Source organism: Melospiza melodia, chromosome 3 (assembly GCF_035770615.1).
Source record: "Melospiza melodia melodia isolate bMelMel2 chromosome 3, bMelMel2.pri, whole genome shotgun sequence".
Taxonomy (NCBI): domain Eukaryota; kingdom Metazoa; phylum Chordata; class Aves; order Passeriformes; family Passerellidae; genus Melospiza; species Melospiza melodia.
In genome coordinates, this window is record NC_086196.1 from 41089452 (window position 1) to 41109271 (window position 19820).

The window sequence follows — 19820 nt, forward strand, 5'->3', positions numbered from 1 at the left end:
CTATGTCTTGTCACTGAAACACTTGTGCTTTCAGGAAGCCCATGGCAGTTCTCTTGAAAGGGACACTGCAAACCCCCTCTCCTTCAGTACCTAAATTTTGGCTGCATACAGAAGCAGGGGTGACTGCTGTAAAGAAGGTGTTTATTATTTTAATTAAATTAAAGGTTTTTCTTCAACAGGAGCAATCTTTGGTTTGACTAATCAAAAGAGGGATCTTGGTGACAGGGACAACCCTTGCTGAGCTCTCATTTTAGCACAATGAAACATTGCAGTGTCCATGCACTGTTTACTGGGAACACCTGAGGAGTGCTAGCTAAGCTGTCTGTGGTCAGGGAATGCCCAGCTTAAAAATCCAACACAAGTCTGGCTGTGAATGAGAGCTCTGAGCAATCCATCTCTAATGAAATCAGAGCCAACAGTATTCTCCTAATTCAAGAGAGAATACCGAGGGGAATACTGAAGAGGGAGAAATGTTTCACCTGTCTAGATGCATCAAAATTCTTCAGCATCTACTTGCACCTTTAACTATCTCAGTACCTTCATCCTTCTCCACCCCACAAACTCAGACTTTGGCTAGAAGTGCTGTAAGAGTAATTTGTCAGTGTTTAGATCTCAGTTTCCATCAAAAACACAAAGCAGTTCAGAGTAACTAAATTCCCAAGGCCATCCATGAAAACTGCAGTTCCTGCTAGTGCATACCAAGTATTTCAGGCCCTTTCTCCGCTCTGTTCCTTTGCTTCATCATGAATTGTACAATAACTTCCATTAGAAAAAAACAAAGCATAATTTATTTTGCATTTGCATCTTTATTCTACAACACAAGCAACATAAATAGTTTATACTTTTTGTTGTAAAATATTTCCATTTCAGAATTCAGTCAGAATAAAATATACGCAAAATACAATTTGCAAGCCAGCTGACAGTGACTGCCCAACCACTGGACACCCAAGGACCATACAAAGCTAGCGGCACAACAGGACACGGTGGACATGGGGAAGTGTTCTTCTGCAGAAGAGCAGAAAGGTAGAGGGAGGAAACATGGATGAGACCAAGGAATTGCAGATAGGTATGAACTCAGCAGAAGGTAAACCCAATGTAAGCACTTGTTTGACAAGGTAATTTGACAAGTCTTTCTTAAGAAGTACTGTTGGCTCCTCCTGAATATACAGCTAGAGAGATTAAGTCCTGGGAACGTGTTTTGTGGTAAAATGCTTCCTCTGGCAGCCATCATAATGGAAATAGAATTTGATTTTTTTTTTTAATTTTCAAACAGAAAAGACTTAGATCTTTGGTGAAACGGAGTGTCCACTCCCTTTGGCTTGCTTTCAGTTCTGGTTGAAGGGCCCATAGAAGTTTGTTTGCAGTCTCACAAAAATGACAAAAGTTGGGGGAACGGAAAGAGGCAGAGAAGAGGAAGTGGGGGGAACTGAAAGAAGGTCCTTGCTGTTGTCATTGCACACCTTCAATCCCTTGCTCCCATCTGCTCTAGCAAACAGCATGCACTACAGGGCTCTGTCACCACTGTGCTCTGCCCTTCCCGCTGTTCTCCCTTTGGTATCGAGTCCTGTTCTCCTCTGCAGAGTGGGGGGCTCAGGGGTCACAGCCTGATTGTGGAGGAGATATTTGTCCCTTGCTTGAACCTGTGCACCTGTGCCTGTCTGCCAGCTCAGCTCTCTCACTGCAGCGTGCTGCTTGTGGAACCGTGGCACTTCACCACAGCCCAGATGGACCAAATGCATGGACACAGGGCTCTGATCTCCATGGGAGTCCGACAAAATTTATCAAAGTACATAAACTACCTTTTGAAAAGTGGGATGTTGGGGAAAAAGGATTGAATAGATCCTGTTGCCATGTTTCTTAACCAAAAATGCTTTCCATAAACTCAGCTCCCTGATTCAATGTGGCAGTGTAGACTATGCAAACCTCAACTTGTGATTTTGCCAAAAATTGGAATTTGAGGGATCTGGTTCCACAGGCAAGCTCATTATTGCATTAATCCAGGATCATACAGAATAGCTCCACTAATATCCACAGAATTAGGGCATTTCTTCTTCCCTCTGCTTTTAGTTTTCAGCTTGGAGACCTCTGAGCACTAAGTGAAAAGACTGATGCACACTTAGGCCATGTGTGTTTTCATTTTTTCTTTTTAAAAAGCCAGCACTGCTGGCTTTTTAAATGTTTGGCCAAAACTGTTTGCTTAGTATCATATCAGTGTCACATTAAAGTATGTGTTCTGAGGGGAATTAGTGGAAATGACTTCTTTCTTGCAGTTGTACAACTTCTGGAGTCCCAGGCATGTTGCTGGTGAGGGCTGCTGAGACCCTTTGGTGATATCCCTATAGAAACCCCGCTAAAATTAGGGAGGCTCAGTGAAGAGGGATCACTAGCTGCCACATGCTTTTATCTACATTGCATAAAATCCAACATTTGTGCTTCTGTGCAATGGTAAATTGGTCCTTTACACTAAAAGAAGATAAACTTCTTTTGGTAAATTGATGGTATCATCTTACTTCTTTAACAATTGTGGAATGATCAGCAACTGAAAAAAAACTATTTAATGTCATATACCTGCACAAAGGTCTTCCCATAAATTACTGTGACTGGAGTAATGAATAAATAGCCTGCTTAGACACCTTAGACATACCTTAGTATAAAGATGAGGAGGGGGGAGAAGGAAGCACTTCACTTCTTTTGTAAATTGAAAACAATTTAGCACTGAGAAATGGCATTTACTTCTAGAATGGATTGCTGAAGGTGACAACAGCCAAACCACACACACAATTTCTCAACAGGCTTCTATACAGATGAGCTAGGTGAAAAATAAACCACTTTGGCTTACTGGATCTGTGCAAAAGTGAGGGTTCTAGTTTTGCAGTATGGGGCTGTGTGGGACTGTGTGCTGGTTCCTGTAGAATTTTCAAGCAGGAGGTGTATGGAGGACAGCAGCAGAGAGGGTGACACAAAAAACTTTACAGGCTTCCCCTTTCCTGAGAACTTGTGAACCCGTATGTAGGGACTGAAGAATTCAAGGACTGAGTCCTAAGTATTTAAGCTCCCTAGCTACTTAACTTCCATAGATTTTGACAGCCTTGGCACTTTGAGTGTGGGCCCAAACTGTGGAAAAAGGTACAAAGTGGAGGCAGAACATGAACTCTAGCTGGACTCTACTTTCTAACTTGTTTGCCACTGGGTTTCATGCCAGTGCTGTGCTGGGCTCTGCAGGGCTGATACCAACACTGAGATGCTGCTATATCAAGTACAGGTGAAAACTGCACATGGTACTTAGAGGTGGGGGTTTTATCTTTGGTGAGTGAGGATTTGTCAGTGAATTTTACATAAAGGTTTAAATTTTAAACAAAACTTGAAGCTCAAACTGAGAGGGAAAGCACCTTACAAGTCACAGGTATAAACTGTGCTTGGCCTTGACATGAGCAAGCCACAGTGCAGATGACGTAAATTTTTCATCAGTGATGAGGCAAAAGCTGTGTTGCCTGTGCTGGGAGTTGTACAAGTAAAGTATTTCCCAGGTCTGTCTAAATCTTTTTCTAATAATTATTTCTATATAGTAAATTAAGTCAGCTGTTCTCAAATAAGTGTTTATACCTAGGAAAGTATTATATCTCTATTTTAACATCCTAAAGGCATGAAGGCATGTTAACCAAGAGACAGTGGTGGTAATTCAATGGCTGCTGAATGCTCAGAAAAGGTACCAGAATAACTGTGTTAACCATTGCTGGTGTGACACAAATGCACAGCAGATAAGCATGTTACTAATGTGGATAGCTCTCTGAAAATATGCTGGATGCCCAGAATATGGCAGTGATTGGAGCCACAGGTATCTGTACATATACATGTCAATCATCTCACATGACTGCATATGTTCACAGTGCAGAATGAAGTGCAAACATATGCAACGACCTGAGACCATGTAAGCTGGGGTCAGACCCTGCCCCTGTTCTGTAGGAAAAGGATTGCTCTCCTGATGAGTGCTCTGCTTTTCTCAACTTTAAATATTTGCACAGTGATGAGCTATTTCATGTGCTTAAAGGTAGTTGATGCTGGGCAGCAGCAACTTTCTCTGTTAGCAACTGCCTACGAGATTTTAAAATGAGATGTCCTTGCCTCTGCTGGCTGGGGTGGCCCTGAGGAGGGCAGTGTGAATTAGGCAAAGGCAGCAGAGGTGCAGCTCTGGTACCTGAGAAGGATGTCAAACTACCACATCTTTTTTAAAGCATTTCAGTTGAGCAAAATTTACTGGGCAATCATTTTTTAAAACAACTGGCCAGTTCAAAAAAAAAAACCCAACAAAACAACACAAACTCAACTCCTATAGAAATTTATGTGACCAAAAAAAGCAAGGGCAAGAAAAGAGAAGAATGTGGTCATTAACCAAGGCAAAGAGAAAGAGCAAGCTCAGGCTGTAGTGCAGAGAGAGTGGTTTGCTCAGTGTTGAAGTGTTTGGCTCAACAGTAAAGCTGCCAATACTCTGCCATGCGAGGTTATAGAGCTAACAGTAAGGATTTCAATGGGATACACACATGGATACCAGCACTACTACTGCTGCTGACTGAGGTGCTTCCCTACTCACAAACAGAAAGCAGAGAAGCCACTGTAGCATGGACACGATTGGGGTGTGCAGTGTAGGGAATTCCCCTTCTGAAGCTTAGGACAGGCTGATGCAAGCCCCCCTTTCCTGGGACTGTTCTGGCAGACTTCTCCTTTGGGCTAAAGACTTGCTTTATGAGGTCTGAAGGCATCATGCTGGCAGTCATGAGCCATGAAAAAGGCCACACAGGACCTATGAAATGGTGACATCACACGTTTATTATTCTACTTCTTTGGGGATTACTGATGTCTACAGCTAAACTAGCAGAAAAATTGCTGAGAATCTGATGAACCAACTAATATTTTTTATTTCTTTATGTTTTGAAGGCGCATCAGAAAGCTTTAGCTTCTACCTCTCATGGTTGTGGTTACTGAAGTGGCCATGGGCTGCTTCCCTCTCCAGGCTAGCATTTTATACACACAAGGAAAAGGAAGAGCAGCACATGCTGAACTTTGCTCTGTAACTTGCTCTGTAAATAATTGCTGCATCAAATATTCCTTCTCCCCTCCTTCTAAATTACATTTCTGGAATTATTCAAAGTTACTTATGACCTTTTAGGGAGGGGTCTTAATGAGCAGAGGCACTGAGGGTGACAATGGGCACTTAGTGCATAATTTGAAGGACAAAGCTCAAAACAGGCCAACAGCAACACAGCAAATTTACTTGTCCTCATTTTCCAATGTGGTATTTGTAATGTAAATAGTTAAAAGGAAATCACATTTTAGGCCAAGATGGTGGCTAATCAGGTAACACTAGGTTATACTGTGTTCATGAGCTTGAGGGAAGTGGTGGTAATGGTATTGGCACCCCTAAAGTTTTTTTTACTGATTTACAGAAGGATTTTGTATTGCAACCACAATGCAACCATGGTGTTTCTTAGATTCTGGGACCTCTTCTGTAGTCCTGAATGATTTCACTGGTACTGCTATCAATTTTATTTCCCCTACATAATTTAGGAATTTGCTTTGGTTTCAGTACAGCAAGGATCTGCATCCATTCAATGCATTTTTAATTAAAACCATCAGAGTTGGCTGCTTTGAATATGGTTTATTATTCTGATTTCTGTTGTTGCCTAATTAATGTACTGCTTTAAAAGCAGCTCTGTATAGATGCCAAATAAAAACTTTAACAAAAAATGTAACCAACTTTTACTCTACCTAAAGATGCATAAGAAAGACATGGCAACAGAAATCAAACTGTGCTACTGCTCTCCCAAATACCAAAGCAAAATCCAACCTGTCCCTGAGGAACTATTAAAACTGTTGGGGGAAAATTGACAATTGAAAACATTGTTAAATTAGTAATTAATACAGTTAGTTTAGGTGGTAGAAAAGAGGTGTTTTTACAGAATTTTAATGTCCTTTAAACAATTTAGCAAAAGGAAATTTTTAAAGCAAGAGAGACAGCCTGACTGGCACTACAGAAAGTAATGGGACAAATACTCCCTGCACAAGACCAGCAGGTGACAAATGGGAAGAAGGCAATGGAGGGAAAAGGCAGGAGGATAGTGTCAGACTCTTTGTAAACAAAGCAGCTTGGGAGATGGCTGTTCAGTGGAGCTTCTTGGCTCCCTCTGTTTTTCCAGGTTTAAGATGCTAAAAGCAGTTAGTTTTGCAAAATCCAGGCCTTACATAAAGAGATTACATTCTTAGGATGCTTTGGAGCAGGGACTGAAGCTGTATATTTAGTTGGCATGCACATTTTAAAAGCCTTGGGAGAACAGCATTAAGGGGTCACCCAAAATTAAAATCAACTCATTTTCAACAAGTTATCAACAAATGATATAGCATGGGAGTATGAGATTAAATGTCCCAGGGGCTGTGACATAACTTGTGCAGCAAGGTAACTCTTGCTCTGTATAGTGTGAAAAGCATCACATCTGCATTTGACAACACAATAGTCAATCCTCCCCCTTCTCCTCCCTCTTACTAATAACAGCAAATTGTAATAGTCCCAATAGGAGTGCTGCATGGAGGGGGGATGTACCTCCATGAGGATCTGTCCTTTTCTATTTACAGCAGCAGACAAGAAATGAGAGAGAAACAGGAAATATACCTCCCTTTCATACCATTTTCCATCTTGCTTCAGCTCCAAGTAGAGTGACATTTAACCAAGGTGATAAGGGCGTTCCTGGCTACAGCAGCTCAACATAAACAAACAAAAATTTCAGTAGAATAACAGCTGCAGTGGTGTTTAAACTGGACATTTTACTCTGCTTAGTTGAATGGTGGATACTGGCACATGCTGGTATTTGCTGTGGTGTGTCTTCCCCACAGCTTCACAGGGAAGAGCAAAACAAACTTTCCTTTTGCCCTTAGAGGGAATTAGACGTGTGGCAAAATGCTCAGCTGTAGGCATAGGTGAAGAGGCAGCCAGTGTGGTGTTGCAGAGAGGGCAGTTTGTGCCATTTCTCTTTGAGCAATACTCCATAAGAGCAATGAAAGGATCAATAGTCTGTGCTTGGTTCACCCATTTTAGACCTGGGATTCTTTAGCTACTCCAAATGTGACTACAAAGGCTCCTCTTGGAGCAAAATAAATTTCCACTTTCTCTAGTGAGCAACACATTTGGTTACTTCAATAATCTTTATCCTTCCTCATGCCAATTTTTGAAGGGAAGATGTTACCCTAAAAAATGTCACCTTCTTACTTGTCCTATAGCCCTCACCTTTTCACTGAATTGGATTTGTTTATTTATTTTCTAAGTTAAATAGGTTTACTGACCTGGTTTGACACCCCCATGACAGTTGCACTCACAGCTAACTTCAAGTGTGGAAGTTCTGCTGCAGTTTCTGGTGGCTCCCACTGCCACAAATTTGAATTAAAATAAAGGCAATGAAATGCACCTCTTCTGGTAGGAGCCTGATTTACAGACAGGTTCTGGGTTCTGGGGCCATGCCAGATCCTCTCAACAGACTCATGCTTTGCCTCCTTTGCTAGTGTGAGTGAGGGACACACAATCTCAGGTGGACAGACAATATAAATTGACAAGCTCATTGTTCCTTAATTTCTCACCAACAAATAGGCAATTAATTAACCCCAATTACTTCTTTGCTTGTATACCTTGCATGTCCTCTGCCCTTTGCAATGAGCACAGCTTGGTTTAAATGATGATATCGTAAACTCGGCCCACTCTTCCCAGCCACTCCCGCACTGCCTGGCGGACACGGATGTCTGTCACGTGGCAAGTCAGCTGGCTGATACAGGGAAACACTGCTGGCTGCAGGGCTGTGAAAGTCTGGTCTGGCAGAGCCTGAATCTGGTTGAGAACTGTCAGCACCATGTTGGTCCATGCCTATGAAGAAATTGGATTTAAAAGAAACCTCTTTAGAAGACCTTTCTAAATAGTTGAGCCCAGTGGTTGAGGCAGAAAATAAGGTGTATGGTGGCTGCAGCCTCATGGAGCAGACTGAGTAATGCCAGCATATTCATTTTATGTTCCAAAATCACTTGACTTTGTATTGCAGGTATCATGCTCACCCTTTCCTTTTTTTGTCCCACACTGAGCAAAACCTGTCAAGTTTGATGCTTTCACTGATTTGTTCACTTGGACATGCAAACAACAAGCTTTTGTTTAGCAAAAGAACCCATTTTTCTCTGGAATTAACAAAAAATCCCATTCTTAAGTACAAAAGCAATGTGTCAAGCAGCATAGCATTTTCAAAAGCCTTCAGTGGGCTACAGCCCATAGCAGTAAGCAATGAGTTTGCTGTAGGTTGTCAGTTCTCAGGATTAAGGGTAGCTTTGGCCCCAGTCATAGAAGCGCTCTCGACAGCTGAGTTAGTATATGCCTGATGACACCTCCCTGAAAACTGACTTTATTTTAACAGGGCAGAATCAGGTTTTTATTAATTCCAGCTCCTAAAGATTCAGTCCTCATCATAAGGACTTCACTATATAATACAATATTTAACAAAAATATGATAACGTAAATGTTTTTATATATTGCTATTATTATTAGCCTTCTACAAGAATGTCCTACCTGTATCTGGGCCTCTGCATCCCTAATAGATATATTCAGGGAGCTGACTGTGGACCCTGAACGGGGTCTCTTCTCTTGTCTCAGGATCTCTGGACCAGCACTGAATGAATGCCTCATTTGACCTTGATCTAGAAGATGTTGAGGCCGCTGGAGCACAGGTGAGTCTGGCCCTCTTGAACCCAGGAGTTCCCCTTTCTTTTCCACTTTGACCTCTTTGGTGAAGGATGTCATGGCCTGTTGCTGCTTTCTCTTCTTGTATTCTGTCATAAACTTGGAGATGGTTTTGTCAGTGGCTATGGTGTAGATTTTGTTACCAGCACTTTCCCACCATTCTTTTTTCTTGGTTTGCTCTTTTTTTTCTGGTTTAGGACTCAGGGGTGGGGGTAGCAGCAATATTTCTCCACTCCCTCCTCGAGGTGTCAAGCTGTCTCCCAGCTGGTCCCTGATTTGACTTCGGTCATCTTCTGATGGTGTGTCCTTTCCAGACAGCCCTCCAGTTGATGGGGTGGAGGTTTCTGAGTGAAAAGATGGTAAAATGAAGAAAGAGTCACCTTTGAACACTGGAGGCTCCTCTACATTGTTCTCCAGGTCCAGATGCATTTGGATGTAGTTGTTGCACAGCTCCATGCAGAGCTTGTGAAGCCTCTTGATCAGCCAGCCCCAGTCTGCGTTGCTGACTGGCTGGACGCTCAAAGATGGGATTCGAGCCCTCCACTGCCTCTTCTCCTTCCCTCGTGGGGGACTGACCTGGGCAGTTTCTTCAAAAATGTCTTCATCTTCTGAAGAACACTGCTGTGAGGAGTCTGTGCTTCTCTCATCATCTTCAAAGAGGATCTTTTTCACTTGCTCTGCAGTGATGTTCTCCTGGTTTGTCAGGATTGCGCAAACCAAGGCATGGAAGTAGATGTTGAAGCTCATTGCTGACTGGCGATACAAGTTGGCAGCTCCACCAATGCCAGACACTTTTTTCAACAAACACTTCAGCCCAGGTCTGGTGTCAAACTCTCTGGCTGTTCTGTAGGAGTCCAGGAGTAAGTCAAAGATGACAGCCAGGTTTTGCATGGAGATGTACCTGAGAAAACCAGCCAACTTGTTTTCTGGTACTTGTATTGCCATTTTCTCCTCCAAGTTAGAAGGTCCTTTCACAAATTCTTCCAGTAAGATGTCATATAAATTCTGGAGCAGTACTTGGTGGGACAGCAAGCTCACTACTATTGTCCTGAAAGGAATACTTGGTAAACCAAGCATGGAAGGAAAAAAAAATCACAGAATATTAAAATGGTGCATTGTGCTTGTACTAAGAATAAAAGCACACTAAGATATTTCAGCCTGCTGTATCTGAGGAATTTATTAACACACAAATTATTCTCCTACCAACATGTCAGATAATCTTTATTTTGCCATGAAAAATTGGGGCCAAAACTAGTTTACTAGTCAGTTTCCATTTCCACTAATGCCCAGGAGTACTTCTTAAAAATAAACCATGAAGAGGTATTCAACTAATAAAGAAACATGTACAGAAACACCAGCAGTGCAATGCAGCATGCAAAGAAGCTGAAGTCTGGCTGAAGGCACATTTCATTGCTTGCTCTTAAGACTTCAACTTGAACACTGAGAGCCTAGCATGGACATACCTATTCCTAACCCTGTTCCTCACTTATAATATTGGGTGATTCTTAGCTGTGCTCCTGTTAGAGAGATGCTGGGAGTAGTTTTAGCCCTCACTGATGTTTGATTTGCACAGGGGACACAGCAATGGTAAATGCCTCTGACCAAAGTTTTCAGGTCTTTCACCAGTAAATAACACTGAGAGGCTTACAGGCAAGCAAGGCTTGGAAAAAAAGACAGGATTGTTGTTTGGTATCTCATGGATTTCAAATTATAAACCCATCTTAAGGTCTGTTATCAAACCTAACCTAAAGTATTTAAAAAAGGTCTTTATGTAAGATTACAGGACAATGTTCTAAATGAAGCTGATGCACATAATAATACTTGGTTTGATGTGATGGGTCAAGTTTTAATTAGCACAGCTATCAAGTAAGGAAGAGTTTGCTTGCAATACTGAAGTTTTAGATCAATTCAAAGCAAATCTTCATGTAACGTGAGAAGTTCAGTTGTAGACCTTTGACATTTTTTGTTGCAAAAATTATTCTGCTTTCATTGAACAACTTTCAAAAGTGTTTGGGAACACCTAGACAAAAAGGACAAAAAGCCTTTTTTTTTTTTTTTTGGGAAATCCTATTAAAACCCAATTTTCAGAATACAACATTTTTTTAAAAAGTTCAGGCAAAGCTGTTATTCAGTTACGTTCCCTGTGTCACTTTGCCTACCATGACACAGCTGATACATCAGTAAAATTTAGTAGTCTTATTACTTGTCAGTGATAAAATGTTAATGATTAGCACATACAGTTGAGCTCTTTATGGGGAAGTAGTTTTCTGATGTAAAAATCATTAGAGGCTCTGACTCAAAAAAGCTCTTAAGAGCATGTATAAAGTCAAATGAGAGCTTGCAGTGATTTCAAGCAACTAATCCTGTTCCAAAAGCAGGGTCAGGAATGAAGGAGATCTGCTTTCCTTGTAATAGCCAAAAAAGCAATTTACAAGGACAGTATAAAGTACTGCTCAATCCCAAAAGAAACTGGTAGAGAAAACACAATGGCAAAGCTGGTTAAGGATAGTATTTTCTTACTCTGTCCAAAGTCTCAAACTGAAATCTATTATTATTTTTCAGGAAGAAGAAAAGCTCCCTTACCCCAGCTTCCTGTGAAACGATGCAGCATTAAGGAAACAAAACCAAAAGGGAGAAGTGAAACCCTGCTAAGGTTACAGTAAAACTTTTGGAAAGGCCACATTTACTATCATGCATGATTGCCATATTACTGCACTGCTGTAGCAAATAATATGAAAATAGTGGCACAGTCAACTTGTGAGCTGTGTTTTGGTGATGAGCATTGCTGGGACAACACTTGGCTATGGGCATATACACCTTTAGCATTGGCTGGACAAAGCACAGTGTGAGAGCATTCAGAGTTTGCGTTAATTGCAAGCTTTGTTTATTTGTTTAAAGACAAGCAAGACCCTCGCTGCCCTTACAAACACAGCCTGTTAGATTGCATGGCCTTAGGTGCTATGAGAGTTGAATATTCCAGTCTTGCTTTGCATTCATGGTAACAAGAAGAATGACCTGCTAGCCTTTGGATGGAGCAGATATTTCCCCCTATAAAGGAATGGTTTAACCTATGACCTTAACCTTTCTTTGTCTCTGTGCAGGGGCCTGTTCTCTGATGCTGAGGCAACAGAGCACCTGCTCTCGGGGGAAAACTTCTGTACAGAAGTGTAAGAGACATCTTGCATGGTCTTTCTTCCTGTCCCTCCAAAGAAGGACCATCACATTCTGGCTCCTTGTTGCAAGCAGTAGTTTAGATTTGAATGGTATAAAACCATGCTCAGTATCTCATAAAAGAAAATGTCATGCCATTATATGCCTTGCAATACAAACACAAACCCTGAATGCAGAATTCTGATTCTTGGTCCAAATGATGGTACAGCAGTTGTTTAAACAACCACGTGCAAGCAAAAGGAAATATTCTTTCACAGGATCAGACTGTAGTGCAAACAGAAGAGTTTCTCAGGTGGTAACACAACAGAAAGACTTCCACAAAAATAATGTGCCAAGCAAAAACAACGCTCCCTAGCTCAGTGTTGACAGCTTTGCAGTTTTGGATGTGGTCTCTTCAGTTTATAATGCCCCAGTTCATCCATTACCTTTTTCTACCTTCTCAACCAAGTAATACTGAATTTAACAGACCCTTAGTGAAGCAGACATTGCATTTGCTAGCTGTCACTAAAACCACAACAGTGCCACAAAACCTAATTTGATCAGTGTATTCATTTTTGTTGATGAACCCTATGGGGAGGGGTATGATTTACCAGGCTCAGTTCACATCTCTTCCTATTCAGCAATACTTTTATCTTGCTTTAAGTGACACAGTGTCTTCCTTGGAAGATATTTTACCTTCTCTGGTTATGCCCATTTGGTTTCTTATCTGGTGGCAGGTCAATGATGAGCACACACGACTGGGCATGTTCAAACCCTTCCTTGTTGCTCGGGGTTTTTGGGGAGCATTGAGTCTCCAGCATGAAGACCTAGAAAGCAACAAGTTGCATAAAACAATCAGTTTAGCACTTGCAGTGGGCCTGGGAATAGGGTTTCCTGCAATGTGAAATATCTGTCATTCTGAATTATTTTACAGTGATAGAGAGAATGCAAGGTATCCCCCCAGGCAGACCTTTCCTGGAGTATGCTGCTTTGGTAAAACAGCAAGGGGCTGCCTCCAGACATCCAGCGGGATGCAGGGCAAAGGACAGGCATATTTTTCTTTGAATTTGTTTAAGGCATAACACCAAATGCCAAATCAAGCCTTCTGCTGTCTGTATACTTCTATCTGAAAGCACCACGCACAGCAGAGACAAGGATCTGCTTGCACAGTTAGCCAGCTGCACCTAGAAAGGTTGGTTGTTGGAAGGATTATTTTCAACCATGAAGACACAACAGACACCTAATATGCAATCCTTTGGGGATGTGCTGTGATTTAACTGCAATCTGTGTGCTGTGATTTAGACAGCAACTAAATACCAAGCAGCCACGAACTTACCACTCCCCACACCCCATCCCTCTCAAGGATGGGGAGGGGAATCAGGGAAAAAAAGATAAACCTCATGTGTTGATGTAAGAGTGGTTTAATAATTTAAATAAAATACAGTAGTATCAACAACCACCACTACAAAAAGGGCAACAAAAAAAAAAAAAAAAAGAGAGAAAAAAAAAAGAGAGGGAAATAAAACTTGTACAGTACAGTTGCCCATCACCTAATGACTGATGCCCAGCCTGTCCCTGAGCTGCCCCTGCCAGACAACTCCCCTCATTTACATACTGAGCATGACACTCTTTGGTATGGGATATCCCTCTGGCCAGTCTCCACAGCTGTCCTGGCCATGCTCCCCCCCAGGCTTCTCATGTCCCTCCTTCCTGGCAGAGGATGGAAAACTGAATGGTCCTTGACCTAGTGCAAGCACTATTCAGCAACAACTAGAACACCAGTGTGTTATCAACATTATTCTCATACTAAATTCAAATCACAGCACTGTACCAACTACTAGGAAGAAAATTAACTCCATCCCAACCAAACTCAGTTCAGTGGGAAAAAGGGAAACAACTCTCAATTGCTGTGGCTTTGTTTTGTAGCTTCATAGTTGTAGCAAATCCTCACTGCGGAGGACTCAGGGAGTGCCACTGATAGTGTCTACAAGAAAAGTATTAATGTACATTTGCCTGCTTTCTTGAGTTCTGCATCTTTAAAACTTAATTTAAAACACATTTTCTATTCAAACAATGTCTGCCACTACCACATTATTTGTGATCACCAGTCCTGGTCTGTGTGTCTCAGATTCTCAAGCAGCATTATAGTATGATTTATCAAGTCAGAAATTGACACCAAACATCTGCTGGCTGTTTTAATCTATCTGCTTTCCCAGGCTGAAACTGTCATATGGCATTTACAGTTTTATGGTATCCTGCAGGTCATTAGGTTCAGTCTGCTGTATTTCAAAGAACTTTTTCATGTAACCACTTTCATAGAATGAATAACCTTCATTGTAGTAAAAAGAACCCTAAGAAGGTTCCAAGTTTGCTCTGCTGATTCTGATTAGGAGTTAGTGAATCATTTGTTAAATGTCAGCATTATCCTCTAGTTCCCAGTAACCCTTTTTCTTCTTTGCCTATAAATACCTAGGTATTTATAGAGAAAAATGCTTGGATAAGTTAATCAAATTTTGTTTTCCTATTTTCATATCACCATCTCTGTTCTAGTGCAATTTTTGTCCTTTGAATTTATCATTCCTTAACAGAGTATTCAGAAATCTATGTGACATTCTTGATGAGGATTCACAGTGATGCTACTATTTCCCTTTCTCTATCAGAAACACCTCCACTAATGTATCCTGGCAATTTTTAAAATTACATTACACAGTAGGATCATTGTCAATCTTCTCTAGATACCCATGCATTTTTCCCATCCTAGGCATTTCAAATTCTTGTCTACAGGGTGACAGTTCTGATGTTTTCTGTGGGTTTTTTCCTAGTTTTTGTTAATTTTTCTGAATCCTACTACCAGACAATTGATATTAGCCTGGTGATGAGAAAGTCTTTGCCTGTACGGTTTTTAAGGAAGATGGTGTAAAAAACACACCTTCATAAAGAAAACTCCAAGTTTAAAAGGTTTTCTGACTTCCCTTTTAGCATCTGTGAGTACCTGCTGTGCCATGGCTCTGATCCTCCAGTACTCAGCCTCAGCGCTTGGTGAGAGGGAGGGGGCTGCCACCTTCACTTCACAGGCATCTCCACTGAAGCTTTCAGTACCACTGTGGAAATAGCCCAACAGGTTCTACAGAGAGACACAACATCAGAATTTCACTGTGCAGTAAACAAATGACTGTAGCCATGTCCAGCCGTTTGTGTGAAATACAAAATTCAGTGACCTTTGCCATCCCACCAGCTGGTCACCTGCCATCCAGAATGAATAGATCCAATGTAAAGGCAGCTTTTTATGGATGCTGGTCTGCAAAGACCTCACAGGATTTTTTGCTTACAAAACAGACAGTGAATTGAAAATTAGTGTACATGGAGCATGCAGCTACAGCAAAACAACATTGTCTTCGACCCAGTTTTTGTAAATCCAGAGGAAGAAATTGATCAAAAGGGAAATTTTCACCTATTAAACTCTTCTGATTTCATACTGGCAAGCCAATTTAAAATAAGTCTGAACTGAAAGCTACTAGTGTGGTCTGTATACATTTAGAAAAACTGATTTCAACCTGCACTGTTGATCCAACATGTTAAATTGGGAGTTGAAAAATTATCAACTGTCAAAAGTTACTGCATCCACTGTATGATTACACTTTGACTGACAGCAAAATGGCAGTTTTACCTTTACTGGCTCCAGAGTGGCAGAGAATGCATCCTGCAAGGCACAACATGCAAGCCTCCACATCTCTTCAGTAAAAACAGGCCCTGCTGTCACCAACACATACCTGCAAGGACACAGGAAAATGCTACCACGTTCAAGAAGGAACTAGACAATTCTCACTCCTAAAGGGAGAAGGTTGAAAATCCCCTTTGGAAGTGTCCAAAGCTAAGCTGGATGGGGCTTTGAGCAACTTGGTCTAGTGGAAAGTTCTCTGTCCATGGCAGGAGAGTTGAAACTAAGTGATCTTTAAGGTGCCTTCCAACCCAAACCATTCTATGAATCTATAAAAACAGAACAAAAGGCTTACTCAGTAGCTAGCTAATGTTATCCAATCTCCTCAGTTGTTATCCTGACCTATTTTTGTAATTACACTATAGTTTTGACTTTTCTTTCTCCTTTGTTTTTCCTCTTTAAGTAGACATCTTGCCACAAGAACCACTCACTATGTAACTGTATAAATGCAGTGCTTATTTTGATTATGACTGTAATAACTTGAAGACTGAGAAAGGTGCTAATTACCTCTAAAGACCTGTGAATGCCAAGAGAAGACCTTTTTCCTTAAGGATCAATTATTGACTAACTATATATAAGTAATGTGCAAGTGCTTTTTTTGAGAATCATACACATACTAATGTCCAAAATCACAGGTTCTGAAGCACACTGAAAAAAAAGGTTAATAAGTTTAAAATCCATTATTCCAGTAAAAAGACCCAAGACATATTGTAGACTTCTTTTGAGATGTTAACCAACTTATCAGTCCACAAGTTCTTCAAAGACATAGACATCTTTTTTGAATGTGCTAAGAGTGAACAGGTTGGGTTACCTGATACAGGAGCAGCCAACTCTGGAAATAATTTCTGTTGGTTCTGCTACACAGGCTACCAGTAACTTGAAAAGATCTTTCAACATAGTATTGATCATATTTTCATAACCAATATCTATAAGGAAAAAAACACAGACTGGTTTTAACATCATTGCCTTTTCATTACAATTAGAGATAAACAGTCTCGCTACACTTAGTGCTGTTCAGAGAATTTGCAACCAAATGCTTTTCATGCAGCTATTGAAACATGCATTGCATCAAGCTGAAAGAAGAACAATCCTTTTAAAGTTAACAATACAAAATGTCTGGACTGAAGTGGTACAGGAGAAATTATGTTACATCCTGTTTCTGATATTCTAGTTCCTTATGATCAAAGTCTTTGCATCTTCTTTTGGGAATATACTAAAGATTATGATCTTTTAATTTTGAAGATAGCCCTGCTCTGAGAAGGAGCCTGGTCTAAATAACTTCCATAAGTGTCTTACAATTTTTTCCCCATAATTCTAAACCCTATAAAGAAAAAAAAAATCCCAATCAGAAATTTTTATATCTCCTCCTATTTATGCTTAAGCAACCAAAAAAGCAATGAAACCACCTCCTCAAGTATCTATTCAGCAACATGTCACTGATGACAGTAGAAATGACACTACAATGACATACCTGAGTGTATGAAATTCTGAATGTGCTCCACTACAAGTTCACTGGAAAGGCCAATGGCATGCTTGAAATTAGAAGATGCCACATCCCAGTAAGAGTGGTCACCATGGCTGCGATGGAGCCAAAGAGACATCGTGGGAAGAAGAAGATGTACAACTGCATAAATGCCAAATCCTGGTCCTTAAAATAAACACAACAATGGTTGTATGTACTTGCATACAAAGCCTACATGCTCAGTAAATTTGCTAACTTGTTCCAAGCTGAAGCCTGGGGCAGTGCTGAAGGAAAGAGGTTCTGAAACTTTTTTGTGGGATGAGAGTGGCAAAATTTGGATGTAGTTATGAGGTACATTTAGCCAACTGTTTACCTGCAGTCTTTTCCAGCAGATCTGTAGGATTATGTAATTTTCTCTTCCATTTGCTAGACAAGAAGCAAACATTTTCTGTGGCTAGCACATTGATAGAGTACCACACCTCTTTATTGCGCAATGAATTTAGGCATATATTCAATATACTCTTACAAGATGCCTTTAGTCAACAGAATGATGGACTAAGTGGAACAACTTATCAGCTCTGAGGAAATCCCCTTCTAGCAGAGAATGTCTCTGTGCAGCTTTAACACAAGTAACATACTTTACAGAAATGGCTAAGGAGTCTAAAATGTTTGGTTAGGACTCCACTAGCTCACATTTCATCAGACCCTTTCATTACCAGGTGTCTTGGCAACGTCCCTTAGCAACTCAAAGAGCAGATCCAAAGTAGGAGGCTGGTGCTGACGGGGACAGTTGGATATAGCAGTTGTTAGTTCTTCCAGCAGAATAATCCAGACATTAATAAGGCCTACAAGTAGAGTAAGAAAGATTAAAAACCATGAATAAGATACTGCTTGACACAGGTGAAATTTGCCCTCAGAAATTATGGAAATTAATAAATTAAGTAACTTAAAGATCATGGTTCTTGCATGTTTACTGCTGCCATGTAATGGTTGTGATCAGTAGCCATTTTTGAAATGATGGTTTCCTTTTCCCTCCCTTTTTATCAAGTTTGTGTTTTGTCCCATCCTTCCTCATCAATACACACCTTGTTCTGGTCATACTTTACTATTCCTACTAGCTCAGTCTCTTTAACCTTGTGTAAAACATCCCAAAAAAATACATGACTAAAACCTTATCTCATTACCATTGCAAATGCTGCCCAGAATAGATTGTACTCTTTAGGTTATGCTTTAAAGTAGGACTCCTGAGGAGACTAGCCATAATTTAACCGGCTTTATTTGGTACTCAGGACTGAAGAGTAAAAATGCCTCATGAGGTATGGTCAGGCTGCCTCACATGTCATCTTTAGATGTTGAAGAGTTCACAGAGCTGGAGAACTGCTAGAAGAGCAGATAGGATACAGGTGAGCTCTCATCTACACTGGCAAGCAGATATCCCCTAAAATATTACAGGATACAACTAGTAATCAATAAAATTTTGAAGATGGTTAGGAATTGCTGCCCTTTAATTTTTCACAGATCCCTCAAGTATCTGCTAGTTCCTCATGATTACATGAACAACTAGAAGGATCTTACACATTATGCTCTTAAGTCACCTTAAAAGGCTAAGGGTTTATTATGCTAAAATGGATTTTACTTTGGTTCACTAATAAGTTTCTGTTCTCTGCCAGTGGTAGCTATGCTGATGTAGTCTGCATCTTAATGATGCTTGCTAGCTAATTATGTTCTAAAAGCAATACAGGAGGGAACTTTTTTTACGATTCACTGAGCTTGCTGACTGCAAGAATCTTCCTGAGAAACAAGGAAAAAACACTGAAATTATTACTTTGTAACTAGGTTGAGGATTTATTTATTCACACCACTTTCAGAGGACAGTGTTGTGCCCTGTTTTGAGTCAGTCAGACTTTAATGATCCTTTTGAATAAGGAAACAGCATAAATGAGTCAGAGTGAAATATGGATGTTTTCCAGTCTGGGAGAACTGAGTATCTCTAAAACACCCTCCTGAAGAGTCCAGCATGAAATCAAGTACAGTATGAAAATATTGTGCAAATACGCCAAAGTAGGTTAAAACATTTTTGCCTCATCCTGCTACTGACTTTGAGCACTAGAGTGCCAGGTGAGGACTGCCTTGTGTCTTTGTAAAGTCAGTTTGCCTAGCAACATTCTAACACCATTGCTATGTAAACAACAAACTGGGTCACAGTCTCAGGGCATAGCTCTGACAAGAACCAAAAGGTTTATTTGCTGCAGGGTGGTATTTCTGTTTACAGCAAGAGACTGACTGGCAGAGTCACTTCAGAACAGTAGGCAGCTGAGGTGAGGAGACCCCAGGTCAAGTTCCAAGTCTGATTCAAAGCAGAGGCTTCAATGACTTGGGTCTCCTACTTACCAGGTGAATATCCTAAAATCCCCTGAAAGACAGAAACCAAATCAAACCCAGCACAGGAAGAAGTAAACGGCTGTTTCGTGAAAAACTAGTGCTTGTGACTTTCTGGTTTCAGAGAGCAACTTTTCTCTCCTTTATCCAGGGTAGCAGGAACAGGACAATCCATGTGGAGGAAGAGTCTAGATAAAGGTGGTATCAAGGGCCAGTCTGGTGAGGCACATGAATGAAATGCACCGGAGTCAGCCTGCTTTCTGCCAGATTGCAGCTGACTGTTTACAGAGGTAGCCTAGTTGGAACAGCTGAATAGTCCACATATTCAGAAGTGACTGTGAAGCAAGGGGTTA

General features: G+C 40.8%; 1 protein-coding gene and 1 long non-coding RNA gene across 7 annotated transcripts in view; one reads left to right on the plus strand and one right to left on the minus strand.

The window, feature by feature from the left end:
- Positions 1–786: 786 nt before the first annotated feature.
- The window catches only part of ARFGEF3 (ARFGEF family member 3), a 95858-nt gene continuing 76824 nt past the window's right edge, over positions 787–19820 (minus strand). For all 6 annotated transcript variants that reach the window (XM_063151458.1, XM_063151456.1, XM_063151461.1 and 3 more), the window contains 8 exons: positions 17805–17933; positions 17098–17274; positions 16438–16552; positions 15576–15678; positions 14901–15032; positions 12605–12735; positions 8588–9818; positions 787–7900 (listed from right to left, as the gene is read on the minus strand). In XM_063151458.1, coding sequence (XP_063007528.1) covers positions 7709–7900; positions 8588–9818; positions 12605–12735; positions 14901–15032; positions 15576–15678; positions 16438–16552; positions 17098–17274; positions 17805–17933 — 2210 coding nt within the window. In that variant the 3' untranslated portion in view covers positions 787–7708. The remainder of the gene's footprint in view (positions 7901–8587; positions 9819–12604; positions 12736–14900; positions 15033–15575; positions 15679–16437; positions 16553–17097; positions 17275–17804; positions 17934–19820) is intronic.
- On the plus strand, positions 11327–15008 carry LOC134415722 (uncharacterized). The gene is made up of 3 exons (XR_010027109.1): positions 11327–11411; positions 11860–11925; positions 14888–15008. It is a non-coding gene; the product is annotated as an uncharacterized LOC134415722 (long non-coding RNA).